We start from the raw sequence: 24,721 nt of genomic DNA on the forward strand, positions 1-24,721 counted from the left end.
AAAAAAAAAAAAAAAAAAAAAAAAAAAAACAAATATGACTTAACAAGAAGATAAAACCTCGTTGTAGCAGTCAAGAAATTACCGATAGTGTCACATAAACAGTCATGCAAAGAAACTGAAAAGCATCTGAAAATCTGATCAAAAACTTATGAATACAGGAATAAACTCTTTTTTTTTTTTTTGTAGAGACAGGGTCTCGTTATGTTGCCCAGGCTGGTCTCAAATTCCTGGCCTCAAGCGATCCTCCTGCCTCAGCCTCCCAAAGTGCTAGGATTACAGGCATGAGCCACCACACCCGGCCTAAACCATATTTCATCTATATTAAGGTGTCCTTTTTTTCCACATTTAAATATCTGAAACTGGGATGGCCTTTGACCTGGTTTTAAGTCAAGTTATGGCAGAAAGGAGTCATTTTTCCCCTGCCAATAATCTAAGGGCACCATGAATCAAGACAGCTTTGAATCCTTGCCTCAAGGTATATTTGGACACTATTATGAATCTGAATCAGTACTGGTTTACATTTGAAATTCTCAGGGAAGAATTTTTATTTTTTTTTCACTCCCTCCACTTAGTGCCAGCGATGGGATGTGGACATTTCCTTTCTGTTCCTCTCTGTAGAAATGTTTAATTCCCATTCATGGACTTCTGCATGAAGGGTGCAGCCTTTCAGTTTTCCAGCTTTATAACAGCGCCCCCACCTTCAATGTTTTCTTTTTCCCTTTCAATGGCACATAAAATAATGGTGCATCTTAGAACTGATATCATCTTAGAATTAATAAAATATGGTAAATCAAATGAAATTGTTTCTCCCTAATATAATAATAAAAAATAACAGCAGTATTAATAAAGAAAATAAAAATGAAGTTGTAAATACCTGTCATTTGGATACACTCTCAAAAGTCTTCTATCAAAATCACTCTCATATCTAAACCTCTCGTCCATTTCTTCACTTACTTCAGGATCTTGGTCTGGTCTATAATATTGTCTATCAAAAACACGATCCTCATTAAATCCGCGTAATCTTCTATCTGGAATGCCAGTCTTGCTTGCAAACCTTTGGTGTTTTGTATTAGAAATGCCCACTTCTTCATGAGCTTTCTTAATAATTCTTCTATTCCTTAATTCAATTTCATCATCTAGTTGTCGGTATCTGTCCTCTTCCAGTCGCCTTTGGTTCAAAAGCTCTTCATATGCCTCTGAAGGAGTTAAGACACCTCTCCTAGGACCCTCCGAATTTTCACAAAATGTTTGTATTTGTGAAGATAAATCAGGCTTAACTTGACTTACAGGTTTTTTATTTCTTTGACTCTTGGGCTATATTCAATTAAAAAAGCAAAATGAAACCGATCTTAATGAGATACCATCACTTAAAATGTAATTAAACCTTCAAATTATGCTTACTCTATCCATCTCAACGCTAATATTTAATCACCCACAAGAAATATCTTTTCTTTAGGGAAAAAATCTGAAGAAAATTCTATCTGTCTGCAAAACTTATTAAATATTAGTAGACAGGCAACAGTAATATGGATAAGTGACTATAAAAAAAAAAAAAAGGATAAACTAAATGCGAATTCCTATCCAAGGAGATATTAGGTATATTTTGGTAAAATATTTCAAATTAAATTCTTTCTCAACACAAAGAATACAGAAGGTGGTAAATGTTTTGGCCCTAAAAACACTGACCACCTTTAAATTTGGAAAAAATATATAGCTAGAAATTGCCAATATAAAAAACATTTAAATATAAAAAATAAACAAAAATCACTTAACAAAACTGATCTCTACAATTAAATCTCCCTAATAAGGTTAAATGTTAAAAGGTAGGGTAAGTTCTTCAACATGAGATAAAACAATTTCCAAAACTAAGTATTTAAATATCCCGTGTTTGATTTAATTTGGCTTAATTTTTCAAATATTTTCATAAAAACAAAGTGAAATGTCTAAAACATAAAAAACTTTGAGTACGAAATATTCAGCCTGTGGTATTAAAGATTTACTTTTAAAGCAAAACCTACCTCAGTATTCTTTTCTACCTGTCTGAATTTTTCACTGGATTCTTCTTTACCCCTGAGAAACTGATTGTATTCTTTGTTGCGTTCAAGTTTCAACCTTTCCTTAAAATAGAAATCAAAAGGCAATATTAACTTCAACTTCCGGAAAAAGTACATTAAGGTCAAATTAGAATGTCAAATCAGAATCACACAAATCAGAATTCTTACCCAAAATCAAGCTTTACTAATAATTTCAAGGATAGATGTCATTGTAAAAATTAAGCAGATGGGAGGGGGGAGGAGAGGATGGGTAAATTCATACTTAACAGGTACAATGTACATTATCTGGGTGATAGGCACACTTAGAACTTTGACTCAAAGAGTACAAAACCAATTTATGTAACCAAAACATTTGTACCCCCATAATATTCTGAAATTTAAAAAAAAGTCATAAGGCACAGGAAAAGCAGCAAGAGGTCCAAGACCACCAGTGTAGCTCCCCAGGTCTTTCTTGCCACGTGAGAATAAACATAGTTACATGATTTGGTCCATTAACACATACGGTCTCTAACAGAAGGGAGCTGTTTCTTTTTATGAAACATCTCCATTTTATACTCCAGTAGTTTACAGAGCTTAGATGTTATTTTCCAAAGAGCCATGCCCCATAAATCCAGAGATTCCAGGCTTGTTAACCAACAGCAATTCTAGACAAATGAGATACATTCCGCCAAAAGCATTCATAGATAAATCTCTCCCACTAGTAAATACAATGAATGTTTGTCATGAGCATGTTTCTAAGGATATATGACAGGGTTACCTTCCTTCTTTCCTTCTCAGGGATACCTCCCTCCCCTAATCCCCCAACCCACTCCCCCTAAATACCTGCTGCTAACAATTTCCTTCCCACAGTTACATTTTAAATAGAAAAAGGTAAAATTATCATAGATACTAAAATATTATAATGAAATGTTCTGCTAAAACACAAATATATTGCATTAGGAAATGTTCTTAAACTCTAATACCTCCAATGTCACTGAAACAATGCAATCTAAAAAAAAAATTAAAGAAACTAGATCTGTTTTGTGAAACTTGTTAACTGTCCATTTTATCTTATATATTATTTCATCTCTGATTTACCCTGGGAAGAGAGTCTCTACAAGAGGTGTACAGTGCTTTATCACAACCACCTCTAAAGAGTATGGACACACGTTAGCGGAATAACAAAAACACATTGAAAGAGTCCCTACCCTCAACCCCACGTAAAAGCTCACTATACATATTCTCAGTTCCATTCACTCCACACAGATAACCATGTCACATGGTATATAAACTTTGTAATTGAGAAACCAATGATGAAAAAAATGAATTCTAAATATTCGATTATGTATAACTGAATACAGCAAACCAACATATTAAAGAAATATATCTCATTATATAGTAACAAATGTAATATTTAAAAATTTCTTGTAAGCATCACAACTAGAAACTCCATGGATTTTTGAAAAAGAAATATATTCAAGTACAGGGAAATTACATAACCTTCTATTTGCGTTTAAATGAGAACTACGTTCTTTCATGATTTTGATGCCTTGGAAAACTGCTACCCACAATAACTGCTCCTATCCACCTACCTTGGCAGATAACCTCTCACCAATAGGAAGAGAAACTCCCAGAGTAGATGGATCTGTTTCACCCGTGGTTAGAAAATTTTTCTGTATATATACACATTAAAAAAATATATTACCTAATTGCCTTTATAAAATGTTTCATAAATGTCTTTACATTCCACATTCTTAACTAGCATTGCATTATGCAGAGCAAAAGAATGAAATGGAAATGAAGACAGAAACTACAAATCTACAGAGATCAGACTAAAAGCAATTGGAAAAAAGAGAGAATTTTTTTCTAATCAACAACTCCCCAAAAGGGAGAATCAGGCCTTAATTTTCATTTGCAATGCATATATACATATTCAAGATGATGAGAAGCATGGAAAAAAGAAAATTTTCCCAATATATACTCCTCTTCTAAGCACACATTCTTCTTTCTCAGTCTTCTACTGTTCTTTTATTCCTAAGGCAAATTTAAACTTCCTCACAAATCTCCTTATGCATGTTATAGTAATGGTATTTTTTTTGTATTTTTCCTATAATTATATGAATAAATATCTACTGGAATGCCAACAGATATTTAATATAAACTATGAACACTCTATCTTTGTGTCCCTTCATTCTTGTTCATTAAGCATTTAACTAGCAGTCAAAAGACCAAGGATTTATGACTACCCCAACACTTATCAGTTGTGTAACACTGAGCAGGTCAGTTAACTTCTCTGACAGACTTTTCTTCTTCTGTAGAATGAGAATGATACCTGCTCTGCCCACCTACCAAAGCTGGCATACAGATCCAGGAGGATAAAAAATGTAAAATTTCTTTGAACACTGTAAAGCAAATACAAGAGACTAGTAAAAAATATACATAACCCTCAACTTTCTGGTACGTAATGTTTAGGAGTCAAATAATCTAGAATAAGTTACTTAACTTTTCTGCCTCAGTTTCTTCATCTGTGAAACAGAGATAATGCCATCTACATCAGTAGGTTATGAGGATTAAATCACTCAATACCTGCTAACCTCTAATTCCATGCCTTTTATTTATTCATTAAACAAGCAATTACCAACCATCTAATTAATACTTTCTAGGTACTATTTTAGGTGGTAGGAAGACAAAGATAAGCATATGTTCCTTATATTCCAGAGATTTACAATTCAGTTAAGGAAACAGACATTTTAACAAATAACTATAATACAATGTACTAACTGCTACAAGAACATTATATTCAAAATATTATGGGAACAGAGTGATTAGTAAAAATGATTAATAAAGTTTCATTAAATCTAGTTTACAGTAAGTTGTGCTACAAAAGCTAATTTAAAAGTTGGTTGTATAGGACTGTAAACTTATTAGACAGGAGAAACAAAGCCACATGACTACAGCCCTGAGTCAGTGTACCTCCTATTTACTGAAACCCACTATAAACCCAATCATTTTGTGAAGTTATAAATGTATGAAAAAATACAAAGTTCCAACCCTGGGAAGACAGATAAAACATCCTCATTCCTTCATTGGGCAATTCCCCACTCCCAACACAGGTCCAGGATGATATTTGAAATTTTCAATAAAACAAAAAAAAATAAACAATAAGGACAACATAGTGAGTTTCTCAAAAAGTTGGATTGTAGTCACTTACTCATTCATTCAATAGATATTGAGCACCTACTACATGCCCAAACTCTTTGATACATTTCTTCATCAGTGAAGAAAACAGAGAGAGATCCCTGCCCTCCTAAAGTTTACATTCAAGCAGAGGAAACTGACAAGAAATAATAAACATAATGAAGAATAATTGTCTAATATGCAAGATGGTGATAACTGTTATGACAAAAAAATTTTTTTTAAAAACAGGCCACAGGCTGGGCACCGTGCCTCACGCCTGTAATTCTAGCACTTTGGGGGGCCGAGGTGAGAGGATTGCTTGAAGCCAGGAGTTCAAGACCAGCCCGAGAAGAGCGAGACCCCATCTCTACAAAACACTGGAAAATCAGCTAGGCGTGGAATCCCAGGCTAAGGCAGGAGGATCGCTTGAGCCCAGGACTTTGAGGCTGCAGTGAGCTACGATGACACCACTGTACTTTAGCCCAGGCGACAGAGACCTTGTTTCAAAAAAAAAAAAATACAAATAAAAAAAAAAATTTTTTTTAAACCCAGGCTACAGATAGTGCAGGCTTCTAGGGCAAGAGGGTGGGAAGAACAGATATCAGGAGTTCCCTTTTGGACATGTTCTACATAAGATACCAGTTAGATTTCTAAGTAAAAATGTCAAGCAGGCAGCCAGATGGAAAAGTCTGAGGTTCAGACAGACAAAGGTCTGGGTTGGAGATATTAATTTACTGATTCAATTTAAAAACTGTTCTTCTAAGATCATGTCCTTTCTATGTTCAGATGGTCAAGCATCTTTTATTCTAAAAACCAGAAAGAAGATGGTAGTTGTTTATTCTAAAAGCTCTTCTTGGCAAATTTAAAGATTTTTTTTTTTAATTTAAATATCCATGCAATCCAAAAGTCAGGAAGCTGCAAGGGATCCAGACGAAGTGATACTTGGAAACCAAACATATTCCAGGGGTCCAATAAGCTGCATCCACCTCCCCCTCTTTTATGTAGTTTCCTTTTTCCCTTCCTTTCCTTTCCACCCCCTCCTTCTCAGATATCAACCAAAGACTGTCTCTTTCATTTGCAGGAAATATCACTCCTCTACCACAACTATATTTTTAATAATCCAACACCAAAAATCTCCTCACATCCCTTTGAATTTAAAGATTTGTACCCCTTGATCTCTTATACTTTCATAATGGCAATTTCTTCTTATGCCCCCTCACCATTCTTTTTTCTCATCTTAGATTTATGAAGTAATATAAAATCTACAAAAGAAAATGACAGATATCTGATAACAGAGGAAAGCCCCACCCAGTAAGGAAGGGGGAGATAGTGAGGTACAAGCCCAGGGAGTCAGGCTGGGACATGAAAGACATGTGCCATGCTAAAGAATTTGAATTTTTACCCTGGAAGTAGTGAGTAGATACTAATGTATTTAAGTCAGTTACAGACAGGATCATTCTTGAAAGTAGCGTGGAGAATGGACTAAGAAATAGTGCAAGGACATCAGTCAAGGAGCTGTAGCAGTAATTTAAGATAGTAAGATTTGAGTCTCTACATGCAGAACTAAGGGTCCTAAAATAGTTATCCTGCTCTTCATAGGCTACTTAAGGAAATACAGTGTTTCACCTTCACTTTGTACATATAAAAAGTTAAAAAATCTACTGCCTTCTAATCTGATCCTATCCTACCTGTCTACACTTCTATTTCTTACTAGTTGGCCTGGTAAACCTAATATGCCTCATTTGGTACAAAGCTGAAGTCTGCCCTCCAAGTCCTCCTTCATTCTACATTCTCCATCTAAAAGCTTTGTCTCAATTCTTCCTCTAAATTATCCAAATTCTACCTATCCTATAATGCCTTACAAAATAATAACTCCCACTATGAGGTCTTTCCTGATTATATCCTTCTTGTAGTTATCACTTTATGAATTGTACGAATGTTACCTCTACAACTAGATTCAAGGTCCCCTGAAGACAGGATCCATACCTGATGTATCTTCATGCTAAGTGTTTAAAAAATATTAGTTGAATGGTGAATGAATGTGTGAGATTCTTTTTTTAAACAGTTTTATAAAACTATAAAAACTGTTTCTCTTTGTTTTCTAATATAAATTTACAAATGCATTCCACAAATTTTTGGTGTAAAATATTGAGTAATCCAAATCCTGACAACACATAGTTTAACATCATCTTCAAGTATCTTGAATATTCTGCCATTTTATTAATCTTACTGTGATTAGTATAATTTGAGGAACAAAAACTAGCATGCTGAAAACAAATGGGTTTATAATAGCTGCAGAATATTTATAAAGGATGCATAAGAAAGCAACAAAAACAAATGCAAAGCAGGAATCAAAAGTAATAACTGTATTAATGGAAAATTATAATGTGTAGACTGCTATTTTGGTAAAAGCAAGGGTACAAAATGGTACCATTCAAACATCTCAAAATCACAAATGAAGCTATTTTTCTAATTGGTTTGAATCTCATAAATGCAAATGATTGCAAGCTACTAGATCTTTAAAAAGAACAAAAAAGCAAAAAAGCTAAAGGGGAACATTTTGCAGGCAATCCTACCTTTCTTTTTGCTTGCGTAATGCCCTAAAGTCAAGGGAAACAAACCATTGATAAAATATATTCAGTTAAAGTTCATTCTCTCCATGTGCAAATCAGAATAAATAAGAGACCATTTGTATATTTGGAACAAACATTATAAAGCAGTGAAAAACTAAAGAATATCTTGGGAGGACTAGAAACATCATGATTGTTTAAAATAATTTTAAAACCTAAAAAGTAAATTGCATTTTAAAACTTCCAATAAGCCTTTAGCCATTATATAATTCAGCAAAATAAAAAGGGTTTTGCTAAATAAAACATTTTATCATAAAACAAAGACTTTGGTGGTTAAAGAAATATGTTAAATGAAATTTTATAAGCCTAGCCCATAGGAAAATAATTAGGAACTGGAATTCCATGTGTCATTTTAATACACGGTTGGGGGTTGTAGAGGAGTAGGAAATTATAATTGGGCTACTTTAAACCATGACGACTTTAACAAAAAACATGAACAACCAGAATTTACAATCTCACTTAAAATTAAAACCCACTGCCTTACTCTAAAGAGTTTGTGTTATTCCACTGCACCATTTCTCAGTGCCTTTTTTCCTTTATCAATGTCATACACATGTCACTTAACTTTGTCTATAATACTACTCTGTTAGATACCACTGAAAAGCTAAAAATTAACATGATTAATATCTTACAAAAACAATTTTAGGAGATGAATTCTGAAACATAAGACCCAACTCATTATTAATTACCTGAGTAAGATAGCGTCGGTAATCTTGCCGCAATTCCTCTTTTAGTTTATGTTTCTTCCGTTCATAGTCTTCTCCAAGTGGTAAACTTAATCCATAATCAATTCCTAGAAAGAAAATAACTTCTTAATATAGTTCATTTTCAAACCAATCTCAACAAAGTTCTACCTCTTGAAACAAAACATGCTTAAGAAGGAACACAGTTATGTTGATTTTGAGACTAGGATCAGGATACCTTATGTCTCAATGGGTAATACCTTCACATACCCAAAAATGTCATTCTTATCAATGAACTGTAGCCACCCTGTTCTGCTCAGAACAACCAACATTATTCTTTCTTCTGTCTCCTTTCAGAGATTTTTTTATTCATCTATAGATACTTTTATTTTATTGTATAGGGGTGTGTGTGTGTGTGTGTGTATGTGTGTGTGTGTGTGTATTATATTTACTTTTTCCCCTGTTAGAATAAATGGTCCTGCATTGCCTGGCATCTTGCTTTTTCAAGAACAGCAAAATTAAAGCAAAGAAAAGCTGATTATCCTCTCCACTTAATTTTACTCTAATTTCTACAGAAATAAATATCTACAAGAATTTTAATGTGCCTTTTTCAGTCAGGAAAAATTAACATAACTTTTTAGCATACAAGAATATTTTCACTATAACATGTTTCTAAGAATAATTATTAGGGCCACAAGTTGCTTAGTCTGAAATTTCCAAAAAAATTTAAAGTTCAACCAATTCTGATTTCGTATGAACGAATGTTAAATTTTTTTTAATTCAAACTTAAAGCTGTTAAGGATTTTAACTTTTTATTGTAGTAACATAAGCATACAATTCAGTGACATTAAGTACATTCAAATGTTGTATAACCATTACCACTAACCATTTCCTTAATTTTTTCAAAATCCCAAACAGAAAACTCTGTAGATGGATGTTAATTTTTAAAGAAAAATATCAGTTTTGAGTAGTGTTTCCTTACATAGAATTCAAAATTCAAATTACATTTTAGGATAATGGCAATGATGATGACTGTACAACTTGTAAATACACTAAAAACCACTGAATTGTACACTTTAAATAGGTAAACTTTATGGTATGTAAATTACAGCTCAATAAAACTATTAAAAATCAAATTATATAACTGTCAAATATTTAACAGTAAAATACCATGTCAAGAAACACAGACATCAGTGAGTTTACAGGATTCTGAAGCCCTTCTCCCTTTTTTCAGTCCTGCCATTTATATAACACTATAGTATAAAAAATTATTTCTAAACAAAATAAAAATTTTCCTTGGAGATTCAACTAAAAGCACTATAGATGAAATAACTGACTGCAGTTTATAAACTACCATGAAAATCACCATTTTTGTGCCTTATTCCTCACAATGCAGTTAAATGATGGGAACTTATCATGAATGGGTCATATCACTGCTTTATTACATCACTGAAATATTTCAGGGGGAAAACGTCCAAAGTAGAATAAACATAAATGGATCTCTATTGATTTTTACAGAATACTAAATTCCACTTTCCACTATAAACACTGTGGAATTCTCTTGATAAACACTTCTGGCCTATTTAACTCCTCGATGATAGAGGATTCCTTACAGACACCTCTTAGACATGCTCCCAACTCTCTTCCAAAAGAATCTAAAGCATTCCATACGCTTGGAATTTTAAATCATCCTAGAAAGGAACTCTTTCTTCACAAAGGAATCTAAACCTTATTTTTAAAGGTACAGAATTTAAACCTAAGGAGAGAAATAGTTTGATTCTCATGTTTAGAATCAAGTATCATATATGAAATTAAACTATAAAATCCATGAAGGCAAGGTCCATGCCTTATTCAATTTTATGATGCCTGGCACACAACTTTTGCACAAGAAAGTGTTCATCAAATAAATGTGTGAATGAATATGAATGAATGCTCAAGCAAGAGGAAGGAATGAGAAAAGGGTAGAAAGGAATACACTCTTCCTAATATTTCATTTCTGCTTTTAGCACTCTGAGTGCATATAGAGAGGATGCCTAATAACTAGTAACCAAAGTTACATACCTCCCTCACATACAATTCACAATGGATGTTATATTGTGTCAAGGAGAAAAAGACAATACTGCAAGGATGACACTTCCCAATACGCTCAGCTTTCCCATGCCACCAACAAGCAATTTACAGCTTTCTGAAAGTCATCTGTTTAAGACGGCTTTTACTATGGTTTGTTTGTTTATTTGTTTAGTTACTATGGCTTTTCAATTCTACTTGGTGGGTTTATGTGGAAGAATGGAAAGAAAAACGTGATTAATTTTCATTTATAAATTACTATTCATATTAAGTTCAATTTTTATTTACCAAGAGTATTTACTTCTTACTATTGATTCACATAGTATTGTAATAATTGTCTTAGCAGATAAATAACAACAGATAATGTCTTCTGAATTATTTATAATTTTATTAATTTAATGTTTAGTCGACAACAATGCTAACTTTTTTTTTTTTTTTTTTTTGAGACAGAGTCTCACTGTGTTGCCCAGGCTAGAGTGCCGTGGCATCATCCTTGCTCACTCACAGCAACCTCAAACTCCTGGGCTCAAGCGATCCTCCTGCCTCAGCCTCCCGAGTAGCTGGGACTACAGGCATGCACCACCATGCCCGGCTAATTTTTCTATTTTTAGTAGAGACGGGGTCTCGCTCTTGCTCAGGCTGGTTTCGAACCCCTGAGCTCAAACAATCCGCCCGTCTCGGCCTCCCAGAGTGCTAGGATTACAGGTGTGAGCCGCCGCGCCCGGCCAACGCTAACTTTTTAATTCTTATTTTTGTCATCTGGTATAGTATTAGAGGTAGGTCACAGAAATAAAATTAAGACCATATAGAACAATCTAAATAAACTACTCATTTTTAACTATGCATTAACAATGGTAGCTCGATTGACTTAATGTGCTAAGAAACATGGTGAAACTTACTTAGTGAGTTGTTGTCTTCTGATGATTCTAGTGGCAAATAAAGCACTGGTATCATTTTAGGGTCATATGAAGTGATGTCACTTCATCAAGCACAACATCAGTGACCCTAAGATAGTTAACATCATACTTCAGAATTATAACAATTAGAGGTATTTGGTTTCTATAGTAGTTGTGGTTTAATAAAGTACACAATCTTTTTTAAATTAATTTACCTTCTAATTAATTTATCTTCTGCATTTGGATTTCCTCTTTTGTGAAATACCTATCCAACCTTTGGCCATTTTTAAATTGAATTGTCTTTTTTTTCTATTGTTTTGTAAGCTATATAGATATATAGGAAGGATATATGTTACACATACGTGTGTTTGTATATATTTATAGATATATAGATATATAAGTATACACACATATGCTACAGACATACAAATTGCAAATATATTTTCCTGCCCTCTGGCTGCCTGTTCACCTTTTTAATTATCTTTTGATGAACAGTTCTTCATTTTAATGAAATCCATTTAATCAAACTCCTTCTTCGTGGTTACTTTTCAAGTGCTGTTTATGAGATCTTAACACCTCTCCCTGCCCCCACAAATCCCCACCTCTGCCCCAGCAAGGCCTTGAAGACATTCTCCTAAGTTATCTCTAAGAGCTTTACAGTGTTAGGTTTATATTTAGGTCAATGACCCCTTCTGAATTAATGTTATATGTAGGGTGAAGTACAAGTTACAGTTTATTTATTTATTTTTTTGGGATGGCAGCTATCTAATTAATCCAGCGCTACTTATTGAAAAGACCATCTTTTCCCCCATTGAATTATGGAAGGACCTATGTTATAAATCAGATAACTGTTGGGTCTATTTCCGTGCCCTCTATTCTGTTCCAATAGTCCGTATGTCTAATCTTATGCCAAAACTAAACTATGTTAATCACGTAAGTCTTGATACATAATATTTTAAATCCTCTTTATTCCTTTTCTTCAAGACTGTTGTTGCTATACAGGTTTTTATTTCCTTATAAAAAGGCTTATCAAGAAGCCTGCTGGTATTGCATTTGACTCTACCCATAGTTGAGGAAAACTGACATCTTAATGATATTGAATCGTACAACCCATGAAAATGGTATCTTTTTCCTTTTACTCAGGCTTCCTTCAATGCTCTCAGCGAAGTTTTATACAAGTCTTGTACATATTTTGTTAGATGTATTCCTAAGTATTTGATATTTCCAATATGGCTGTAAATGTATTTTTCAATTTCATTTTCCAATTGTTCATTGCCATTATACAGAAATACAACTGATTTGTGTATCCTTGTACTAGATAACCTTGTAAAATTGACTACTAATTCTCATAGTCTGTAAATTCTTCGGGATTTTTCTACCCACCTAAACAATCATGTAATTTGTGAATAATGAATTTTACCCTTCCTTTCCAAACTTTATACCTTTTTTCTTGACTTATTGTGCTGATTAGTTCTTCCAGTACAATACTAAAACAAGTAATGATAAGCTGAGCACTGTGGCTCACGCCTCTAATCCTAGGACTGTGGGAGGCCAAGGTGGGAGGATTGCTTAAACTCAGAAGTTTGAGGTTACGGTGAGCTATGATGATTCCACTGCACTCCAGCCTGGGTGACAGAGTGAGATCCTGTCTCAAAAAAAAAAAATGTTTTCCAAGCACCTAAGTGCTGGACACTGCTAGGCAGTGGAAATACAATGGCAGGCAAGCTGTCCTGCCACTGTGGTTCAACAGAGACCTGAACAAGTTCAAACTGCTCTTCAAGGGGAGAACCAACTCCATAGGAGCATATGGTGGGAATGGCTAACTCAATCTAAGAGAAGTAATAAAAAGACAAAATTATCATACAGGAAACAAGAAGCCATTGAAGGGTTTAAACAGAGACTAACATGATCAGATTTGTTTTTTGGAAAGATATCAAAAATCACACAGAGACTTAGTAGATGGAGTAAGACCATAAAACAAACAATAACAACAACAAAAAAAAACCACTAGGTTATTTCAAAAATCTAAGTGAAAGACAAAAGAGGCCTGCATAAAAAAGTATCAGTGGGATTAGAGAAAAGGGAACTTATTTGAGATTCTGCTGTAAGAATCAACTTGTATAGACTTGTATAACTGCTTGATGTAGGAGGCAGAGAAAGAGAGGAATCAAGGATGACTAGGCAGCCAGCTCACTGAGACTGGGAGCACTGGAAAGCTGTATAAATAAATTTTGCACATTATGATTTTGAGCCTATGACATACAAGTGCACATGTCCAGTGGGAAATTAGATATATGGGTATAGAGTTCATAAAAGACATTGGGATCGAGATACAGATTTAGTAGCCATGAACACACTGATGGTAAATAAAGCCCTCTGAGTGGATGTGGTCACTCGGACAGTGTATGAAATGACAAGAGGGACGATGTCAGAACCCTAAGTAATAACAATTAAGGAACAGGCAGAGGTCGTGTCTTTAAGTTACACTTTTGTGAATATAATGATCAAAGAATAATTCTTAAATTTTTAAGATAATTCTCAAAAATCAAAAAATTTTAAATTTAATTTTAAAAAGATGTAAAAGAGGAAGGGAAATTAAAATTTATTGCATACGAATTACATGCCAGTCATCTTTCCATACTTTTTTTTTTTTTTTTTGAGAGAGGGTTTTGCTCTGTAGCCCTAGTTAAGAGTACAGTAGTATCATCATAGCTCACTGCAACCTTGAACTTCTGGGTTCAAAGGATCCTCCTGCCTCAGCCTCCCCCATAGCTGGGACTACAGGAGTGCACCAGCATGCCCGGTTAATTTTTCTATTTTTTGTAGAGACAGGGTTTCACTCAGGCTCGTCTCAAACTCCTGACCTCAAGCAATCCTCCCACCTCAGCCTCTCAAAGTGCTAGGATTACAGACATGAGCCATACCCAGCCCTCCACATGTATTTAATTACCGCCCACAACAACCTTTTAAAATAGATGCTATAAAATAAACCCTTATTTAACTCAACACAGGTCACAACAGCATGACAGCCCAATCCAAAGCAAGCTGTAACCCTAGAATTTCAAAGCGATTGTCTGACCTTAGTGATTTTAATGCATAAAAGAACATACAATTAAACTTCTAAAAATTGTATCTTGGAATAATCAAAATTTGGATTCATAAAAATTTAAGGCTGGAAGATAATCCAACTAATTTTATACATAAAGTAATTGAGAGAGTGCTCACTTTGGCAGCACATACAGTATAAATTGGAACAATACAGAGAAGATGAGCAAATAAAATTTTAAAAAAGAAAAAAAAGAAATTGAAAGTAAAAACCTTTACCAAAAATATAATCCTTTAATGCACTAAAGCTATATATTAGCTAATAATTTGTCAGAGAGTCAAAATTGAAAGTGTTATCTACATATCTGATAGTACAAGTAGGGCATTCACTTTGAGCTGTTTTTCCAGTAGACACAGAGCTTACTAACTATTCAGTCTCTTGGCCAGCATCCCTTTGTATCCAGTGGCATACAAAGGCAAAGTAAGCTAGTAATTTAGGAATATACCTATAGCCATGAAAAATCATCCATATGAGAACAATGCTTTAAACAAATGAACTCATCATATTTGGCTTTCTTTTTTGTGAAAAGGTTTCAGTCATCATTAATAATTCACAAGATGCACATTAAAAATATTCATACATTTTCTTGTAAAAAATGTATACCTACAAACAAGGTGAAATGTTTCTAAATATTTTCATACCAAACCATAATCAAAGAATCAATATGGCTACAGTATTAATTTCTTTAAATTTCCACTGTGGTCATCAATAATTAAAATGGTCTTTTATCAAATAGTATTTTGTAGCCTTTATGCATATTTCTTAGATTTTAAAACAAAAGCAAGCCCACCATTCTTATAGAACAAGTAAGTTTCTCTTCTCTCTCCTACACACAAATTCCATTCAAATTTTTCAATTTTTAGTTATGTTATACCTGCTATGATTTCCATAAATCATAACCAAGACAGCATCATCATAAAACGAGTACAAAGTTCTCAGTATGAGTTAGATTTCATATGTAGATCATATTGTCATATATAAGATCTCAGAAAGAAAAGTTACTAGGATTCTGAAGAAATCTTTTTTTCTGGTAAGACAAACCTCTTTCACAACAGTCTTCTAAGGATATCTTAAAAATCAGTTTAGCGCATCTAATGACATACCTAAGGAGCCCATGGTCTGTTGACTGTTTGGTGGTATGTTCTCCTTTGCCATAGAGATTAATATTTTACTGTTTTCAGAAAGTTTCTCTGATGCCTTTCCCTGAAAGAGACATAATATTTACAAAAGGGAGAAAAAAACCCACAAAATATACAATTAATGTCAAAACTTTAATTAAACAGCTTGATGAAATTACACGGTACATCATAGAAGAAATTTAAGTATAAGGGTTTGAGGAATTAACCAAAGTTATTTAAATATTGTAATAAATATTCTTATATTTAACTCACTCACTTATCAACAAATATTCACTGAATTCTTATTAAGTGCCAAGCATTTTGCCAGGTATTGGAAATACATGAGTAAAAATGATTTAAGAATTTCTGCCATCAAGGAGCTTATAAACTACTGGGGGTACACATAATAAACCTAATATATGATTAGATTACGTGATATGTAGAGTGTGACAGGGAGGGGCTATGGAAAAAAAACTAAGCAAGTTAAGGATGCCCAAAAATGCTGATGGAAGGACTGCAAGGCCTCATTGTGCAAGTGATAACTCAAACTAAGACTTAAAGATTATTATTTAAGTACTAATTAATATTAGAGATTATAATAAAGCTGTATTTAAAGCTATGTACTCCAACCTATATAATTCCAAACACTGTAAGCTGGTCCTAACTACTGGAGAGTGGTTAAGAGATAGACTTTGGAGCAGATGAAGGTTCCAATCCTGGGAATCCACCACTGCATCTACCTGACAAATTACCTAATCCCTTTGAGCTTCACTTTTTTGATCTATATATAAAACAAAAAATTTCACCTACTTCACAGGGATATTATGATTAAATGAAATGATATATGTAACATCACTGGCACAACTCATTGTACATGGCAGATTATGGAAGAAAGGCAACTTAATATGGTCAGAGAACAAGCACTGGAGCTGGGCTGCCAGGGATCAAAACCTAATTCCACCAACTCTATCATCTTACTCTCATTGACTTCACTTGCCTCAGTTTATTCATCTGGAAAATTACAATAACAGCACTTATCTAATAGATTACTGTAAAATATAACCTCTAAGACTATGCCTTGTCTACAGTTAGCACTCAATAAATGTTAGCTACGTGAGTAAAATTACTTTTTAATTAGGGTGTCCATATTATTTATCATCTCAACCAAGATACTATTGTCCAGGACAAATGCTAAACCAGATATGACACCAGACAACAGGTAAACCAGGATTGTCTTGGGCAAACCAATATATATGGTTACTCTCATTATGATGAACCATAAGGCAAAAATTAATCTACATGCTATATCTTATTACATACACTGAGCCCTGAGAAAAGGTGCCACATCTGTCTAGATTAGTGTTGTATTCTCAGAGCTTAGCACAGTACCTAGCACAATCTCAATAAGTATTTGTTAAATGGATAAGTTACTTTCACCAAAACAAGGAAAGCTTTAAGAAAGCTTTACAGACATTGTTTTCAGATACGATCATTTTAAGAAATTTATGTTCTGAAAAGCAAATAGTACAAAATAAAATACCCTAATAAATTCACTTTTGTAGATATTTCAAAGAAATTTTTTAACTGATTCATTAAATTGAACTTTCTCACATAAAATATGAGAACTTGCTTTTGTATCTGTTCTGTTTATATTGTGGAAGTTCTTTGTACTAAAACTGGTCTCCTAATCATTTTATGAAGCAAAAAATTGTTCACTAAAACTCCAACAAGAGAGAAAAGAAACACTGTGAGATACAAAACACCACAAAAGAAAAAGTGCATTCAAAATCACTGAAATCAGATTCTCAGAATGACAGCATAGCCAAACTAAAGTATGAAAAAGAATATTCTCACTCATAGTAGTAGTAATCTTCAAAGACAATTTTAATGAAACGAGTTGGAAGAAAATTATTAACTTTACCTTCATTTCCAAGTAAGGTGGATCACTTTCCAATTCTGCTTTGTCTTTGGCCAATTTGGCTTTTCGTTCTTCAATAAATTCATCCAAATTATCAGCCATTTTGCAGATTCTTTAAAAAAAAATCTTCAATGAGCACAACTATATCACAATATTGTTAGCCTAATTATTAACATTCAGGCTTACACCACATATTTAGTATTAAATCTCACTTACCAAATTGAGAACTTCAACCTTAAGCTTGATTGTAAATATGCCTGCCTACTTTCTTTCCCAATTCCCCTAAAAAACCTACAATATACTTTAAAATACCTGAAAAGAAGTAAAAACAAACTACTACTACCACCATCTGTACACCCCCCCAAAAAAATTAAAAAAGAACCTTTAATCCTTAAGTCAAAACACTTTTTCCCAAAAAAGTTTTTCTAACTATTTAGAGACAATTTCTAACTTATAGAAAAGTTACAAGAATAAGAATACCAAGAATACCTAGAAAGCCTTTACTAAACCCCTATTGTTAAGATTTTGCCCTGCTTTCTTTATCCTTTGCTTGTGCACACAAGGTCATTCTCTCCATACAAACACAATTTTTTCTAAAATTAATCAGAGGGTAAATTACATACATCATAGCCCTTTGCCTCTAAACTCTTCAGTGTATATTTCTTAAGAACTGGGTTATTTTCTTACATAACCTTAACATAATTATCAACCTCTGTAACACTGATTTTTTTAATCTAATCTATTGTCCATATTCCAATCTTGTCAACTGACTCAATAGTGGCCTTTGTAGTACATTTTTTTCTCTTCCCAGTTCTCCTGGAACTGGAAAAATCTCCCATCTAGATTAGGTATCAGATATCACTGTTATGTATCTTTAGCCTTCTTTAATTTGGAACATCATCACAATCTTTTTTTGTCTTTCATGACATCAATAGTTTTTAATATAATCTATCTACTACCTACCCTTTTTAATGAAACATTCTTCATCTGGGGTTTGCCTGATATATCGTCATGAATAAATTCAGGTTAAACATTCTCAGCAGAAATACTACTTAGGTGACGTGTCTTTCTCAAGGTGTCGCAGATAAAGGCACATGAAATCCACCTGCCCTTCATTAGTGATGTTATTTTTAATCACCTGGTCAAGATATTGTCTGATTTCAGAACTGGTGTTCCCTTGTATTATAATAAGCAGACTGTAAGGAGATACTTTTAGACCATGCAACTATCCTACTCCTGATCAAAATTTCCCCCTACATTTAGCATCAATTGGTGATTCCTGATTGATCCATTCTTTGATTCTAGTTGGCTGCAAAATGCTAATTTTCCAATTCCACCACTCCCTACACATTTACTTACCAGCCGGCACTTATTTATCACCCTATTGTAAGGAAGAACATTACCTTCATCCCCATTTATACGCTGGCATAATATTAATGTGGAATCATGAATTCCTTTTTTTTCCCAATAAGCCCTGGAATTGTTTTCAAATTCATAAGCTGTTTTAATTATGAAATAATTTAGATACCACAAAATTCACCTACTTTCATAAACAGTTACATGAGTTTTCAAGTATCACCACAATCAGGTTTTGTAATGCATCTGTCACCCCAAGAAATTCCCTCATGTCCTTCTGTAGTGACTACCCACTCCCACTCCCAACTCAGCAGCCACCAATTGCTTTTCTGTCTCTATAGTTTTGCCTAATCCAGAAATTTCATCTAGATGGATCATACAATATGTAGTCTTTTGTGTGGCTTCTTACACTTAACATAATGTTTCTGAGATTCATCTCTGTAGCTGCATCTATGGGTAAGCAGTTTGTTTTCTTATTGATTATTAATAGTAGTCCATTGTATGAAAATACTGCATTTTGTTTATTCACCTATTGCTGGACATTTGGGTTGTTTCCATTTTTTGCTTATTTATGAATAATGCTGCTATAAACATTCATGTACAGGTTTTTGTGTGGACACATTTTCAATTTTCAATATATACCTAAGGGCAGAATTGGTGGGTCCCATGAATTGTTTAACATTTTGAGGAACTGCTAAACTGTTCCTCAAAGTATAAAGTGGTTGTACCATTTTACATTCCAACATATGAGATGTTGTAACTTGGGCTGTGTATGAAGGTTGCAATTTATACACATCCTCATAAAAGCTTGGTATTTTCAGTCCTTTTGATCTTAGTGATTTTATTGGGTGTGTAGTATCTCTTTGAGGTTTTAATACACATTTCTCTAATTACTATAATGTTGAGCATCTTTTCATGTTACTTGCCATCCATATATTCATACATATAATCACTGGTAAAGTGTCTATTCAAATCTTTAACCCATTTTAAAAATTAGTTTATTTTCTTATGATTGAATTGTAAGATTCTTTATACTTGATACAAGTCTTTTATCAAACATGTTTGGTAAATATTTTCTCCCAATCTGTGGTTTGTAAGTTTTGATATCTTTTTAATAGCAAAAGTTTTTAATTTTTATTGTCTAATTTATGAATTTTTCATCAAGTTTTGATCAATTTATTGTTTGCGCTTTCTGTTTTATATCTTTGCTAACCCAAAAAAACTTTGCTAACCCAGGATCACAAATATGTTCTTCTATGCTTTCTTTTAGACTTTTTTTTTTTTTTTTTACAGTTATCTCTCTCACATTTAAGTCTATGCTCCACTTAAATTTTTGCAAGTAGTATAAAGGTCAAGGTTCGATTTTTTGCATATGAATATAGGTTATTCTACCGCCATTTATTTGAAAAGATTATCCTTTCCTCATTCAACCTTTTTTAAAAATGTATTTTCCAAAACACATGAAATTTAGTGTCTAATTGGGTATGTACAAGAAAGGAGTCACTGATGATTAAAGTTTTAAGGCCTGGAAGCTAAATGTAGATGGAATCCTGGATAGAAATAAGTTGGAACACAGTTGGCTGGTTTGCAAAGGTTTGGTTTATACATGCTAAGTTGGAGCTAGTAAGACATGCTAATGGAAACTTCCAGCGGATGGTTAGAAATTTAAGGAAATGAGCCACATTACAGATGTTTAAGAGTTAACTACCTTTGGTGAAACAACTGATGGGAAAATACAAGAACTAAAAGAAGAATAGAAGAAAACAATAGGAAAAAAAAGAAAAAATTTAAAAAAAAAAGAGTTAATTATGCATTTTAAGATAATAGCTGAAGCCATAGTAAATGAATTCAGGCAGGGAAAAAGAGAGGTGACCTAGAACTAAACACTGGGCAATGTTCACTTATAAGGGTGACAAGAATTAAAGCTGGAAAAATACAAAAAGAATAATTAAAGCAAGGAGATAAAGAAAACCCAGTCAGCATAATTAGTGGAGGAAAAGAGGAAAGAGATACAAGAAAGAACTGGTGAACAATATCAAATGCAAGAGAGTTAAATAAAAAAAGCATCCAGTGAATTTAATATTTAGGGAACAATTATAATTTGTAAATGTGAAAAACTATCATTGTAAAAAAGCTTTACTTAAAAGAAATATGTTGAAATTTCTATCAGTTAAGCAGTACACAATGTAAACTTCATTCCATTATTTACTTCCAAAAAGAACACTGATTTTAAAATACAGCTTTAGCAAAATATATTCCAAACCAACAAAGGTTAACATCTTTCAGCCATTTCTCATTTGCTAATTGTCACGAAGGATTTTTCCTAGTAAAATCTGCAAGAGATCAACAAACAAGTTTTCATGTTTAAAAAAAAAAATCACTTCTTAAAATCTCCTAATTTTCCTAAATATCTCTGATACAAATAAAAGGCAATGATGGGATAATGTATATATTTTGCTATAGGATTCTACACATAATTTAAGCAGAAATATCATTTATCTAAAAAAATAAACAGTAATAAGCCTCTTTCATACCAAACTGAGGTTTCCATACAATCCTATAACAATTATTTAACATGTACATTTAAATGTCCTTCTAACCAGACGTTGAAAGAGCTCCCTGTTGACTATGGTAATAGATCACACTCTTAAACAGTAATTAGTATATGCCATAATTAAAACAAGAGATTTACCAGAGATATAAGTATATTTTTAATCATTTCTAATTTTGTCTTACTATTCTAATTAGATTGTAACATCTTGAATATAAAATTGACAAGTCAAAGACACTAATAAGACTGCTCCTGATAATGACCTCCAGCCAAAGACCACCAGGAATAATACTTTTTTCAGGATATTATTAATATTACCAGGTATTTTTTTCCCTAGTAGCCATTTATAGTATGCAGATGATAAACAGTTTTCAGCAAAACAGTTTAACTGAAAAACCTGGATTTGAAATCCATTTCTATCACTTTATTGACCTCCAATATGTTCCTGAACCTCTCTATTGCCTCAGTCTCCTCATCTATAAAATGGAAATACAATCTACTTCAGAGTTGCTATGAACAAAAACCAAAATAATACATATAAAATGTAAAACACAGAACCCAACACTTAGAAATCTATAAATCTATTAATAATTATTTTATTAATTATTGTATTTTCATAGTCTTTGGATGTACATTATCATTTAAAAACAAAGCCACCAAACATATGGTACGCTGGGATTTAAATCACCAGTAGTTGATACTTGGTTATCATAATCCAAACCAACATCTCTTAATCTTAAACTTTGGCTCTATATGCTTATCATACAGACAGAAATATAAGCAAACCAAAACATACCCATTCTGCTAAGTCTGGGCAAGTCCTAAAAACAGAGCAGATCCAGTAAGAACTCAGTATGCCTGATCTCTCCCAGTCTCATCAATCACAAAAAGATAGGAAAATGTTGCTCCTATCCTTTTCCCTCTCTAGTAATGGCGTGCAAATTCCCTCCCCACTATGGAAGCATGAAAAACAGAAAATGTCTCCCCTCCTAAGGCAGGACATTTAGATGCTAGGCGGATCAAAAGAACAAAACATGATCCTTGTTCTCAAATTTGGCCAAGATAATGCCCCCTGCCACAGTGGCTCACAGTCTAGCCAGACTGGGGTTTAGGAGCTGAACGTGACATACCCATAAAGGATCCATTGGAGATATCAAGGAAACATGTTGAATATGTCTACAACTAAGAATAGAACCCAGGCTGGAAACAGGGATTTTGATGTGTTTAAAATAATCACTAAAGCTGTGGGAGTAGAGTTTTGCCTGGAAAAAGAGACCCCAGAGTAGGAGAACAGGACCTAGGACAGAATCTCAGGGAGCAGTAACACATGGGGTTGAGGGAGAAGCCTGTGAAAGAGCCTTGGAAGAGAGGGAGGGATAAAGTGACCAGGACAATGTTTCTCACTTCTCAACCATCCAGAGATATTTCCACCAAATGAAAGGTTTTTAATCTTTCTCCTGGGAGACGACATCCACATGAGCAACTAACTCTCTCTCAAGTACACCCAAATTTTGACAAATCCCCCTAAATGTTGCTATGAAGTAAACACTGTTGCTGAGGGAAGAGTGGAAGGTTGGGGGACAGGACATAAAGAGTGAATAAATATATAAAATTATGTTGAAGTCTTTTAGGAGGTATTAATAATATATAATTAATGGTGACTAAGGTTAGTAGCGTAAATTAGATGACCTTTGGGTTATCCAAAACTGACAAAACACTTGCTCAAACACCTTTGTCTGCCACCCAGGAAAGCACATCATAATGTAAATCAGAATTACATTAAAAAGATAATCTGAAATCTGCTCGAATGTGTAATAGTTAAATCACATTTTTCTGAAAACTTCATTTGAGAAAACCTGTACTAAAAGTATCCTGTTTTGGCCGGGCCCGGTGACTCACACCTGTAATCCTAGCATTCTGGGAGGCTGAGGTGGAAGGATCGCTCGAGGTCTGGAGTTCGAGACCAGCCTGAGCAAGAGGGAGACCCTGTTTCTACTAAAAAAAAAAAAACAAAAAGAAAGAAAGAAAGAAAAAAGAAATCGTCCAGAAAACTAAAAATAGTGCACGCCTGTAGTCCCAGCTACTCGGGAGGCTGAGGCAAGAGAATTGCTTGAGCCCAGGAGTTTGAGGTTGCTGTGAGCTAGGTTGACGCCAGAGCACTCTAGCTCGGGCAACAGAGTAAGACTCTTGTCTCAAAAAATAAAAATAAAAATAAAAAATAAAGGATCCTGTTTCAATTTACCTTGTCTAAATTCACCCTCTCCCTCCCAGAAGATGCAGCAGGAGACCCAAAACTTGACCCTGTGGAACATTGCAACAGATACTTAACACATTGACTGCCACACTAGAAAAAAATTTTTTCCTTGGGGCCACGGTGTTTTATTACGAAAACAGAATAAAAACTTCGAAAACAAAACAATCCTTTCTAATTTAATGAAAAAATTGTTATTTTTTATTGTTTTCTGTGCCAATAGGCATGGTAAATAAGATAAAGAGTTACATACACTTCACGGGGCCGGGCTCAAAACTAGAGTGAGCTAAATACAACTAACATGGTAATGTGTTAATCACTAGAAAGGCAGTAACCTCCTAGCCAGAAGAATGATATGGAGAAAAGCAAGCATCTTAACACTTTGCATGGAATTCCTTTTTGCTTTACAATCATTTCAAGTCATTCTTTCATATAAAATAGAACCTCTCTGAGAATAAATTAGCTTTTTACAAACTCATATTGCTTGCTTTTAGGCCCCTGTATTTTCCAAAGTGTTTGGAAACTAAGTGGTGGAGCATTTAGGGATTTAGTCTTCCTTGAAATCCGAGTTAAGCAGCTTAATCCCACAATCCTGAGAGCCAGCCTCTCTGAAAAGATGAGTCCCATTACTAACGTTTACTGAAAACTGGATTCAAGTCCCAGATAAGAATCCTAAAATCAAGGCAGTTAGAAGAGTTTCAAGCTCAAGGAGCCTGGCAATCACAGGGGAAAAATAAGATAGTAATAGCACCAAACCACGGGGAAGATTAAATAAATTTTACTTGCAAAGAATAGTGCTGGGAAGAGCGTCTTGGCGCACAAGCACTCAAATGTTAAACAATAACCAGCACCGAGGAGGAGGAAAGGCGCTCGGGGAGGGCCGGCGGAGCAGCTGGGGCCGGTTAAAGCGCACAGGAACGAACGCACAGCTAGTC

At 33.9% G+C, this 24,721-nt stretch overlaps 1 protein-coding gene across 3 annotated transcripts in view; it reads right to left on the bottom strand.

The window, feature by feature from the left end:
• CSPP1 (centrosome and spindle pole associated protein 1) overlaps positions 1 to 24,721 on the bottom strand; it is a 116,672-nt gene that overhangs the window by 91,329 nt on the left and 622 nt on the right. The window contains exons 2-7 of one of the 3 annotated variants that reach the window (XM_012663121.1): positions 17,632 to 17,740; positions 15,696 to 15,795; positions 8,530 to 8,633; positions 3,626 to 3,706; positions 2,019 to 2,117; positions 875 to 1,314 (exon numbers count right to left, since the gene is read on the bottom strand). In XM_012663121.1, the coding sequence (XP_012518575.1) occupies positions 875 to 1,314; positions 2,019 to 2,117; positions 3,626 to 3,706; positions 8,530 to 8,633; positions 15,696 to 15,795; positions 17,632 to 17,730 (923 nt within the window). In that variant the 5' untranslated portion in view covers positions 17,731 to 17,740. Of the gene's footprint in view, positions 1 to 874; positions 1,315 to 2,018; positions 2,118 to 3,625; positions 3,707 to 8,529; positions 8,634 to 15,695; positions 15,796 to 17,631; positions 17,741 to 24,721 lie in introns of those variants that run through there. The other 2 variants (XM_012663122.1, XM_012663123.1) reach the window with 2 other exon arrangements.

Source organism: Propithecus coquereli, unplaced genomic scaffold, assembly GCF_000956105.1.
Source record: "Propithecus coquereli isolate 6110/MARCELLA unplaced genomic scaffold, Pcoq_1.0 Scaffold8, whole genome shotgun sequence".
In the NCBI taxonomy this organism is placed as follows: Eukaryota; Metazoa; Chordata; class Mammalia; order Primates; family Indriidae; genus Propithecus; species Propithecus coquereli.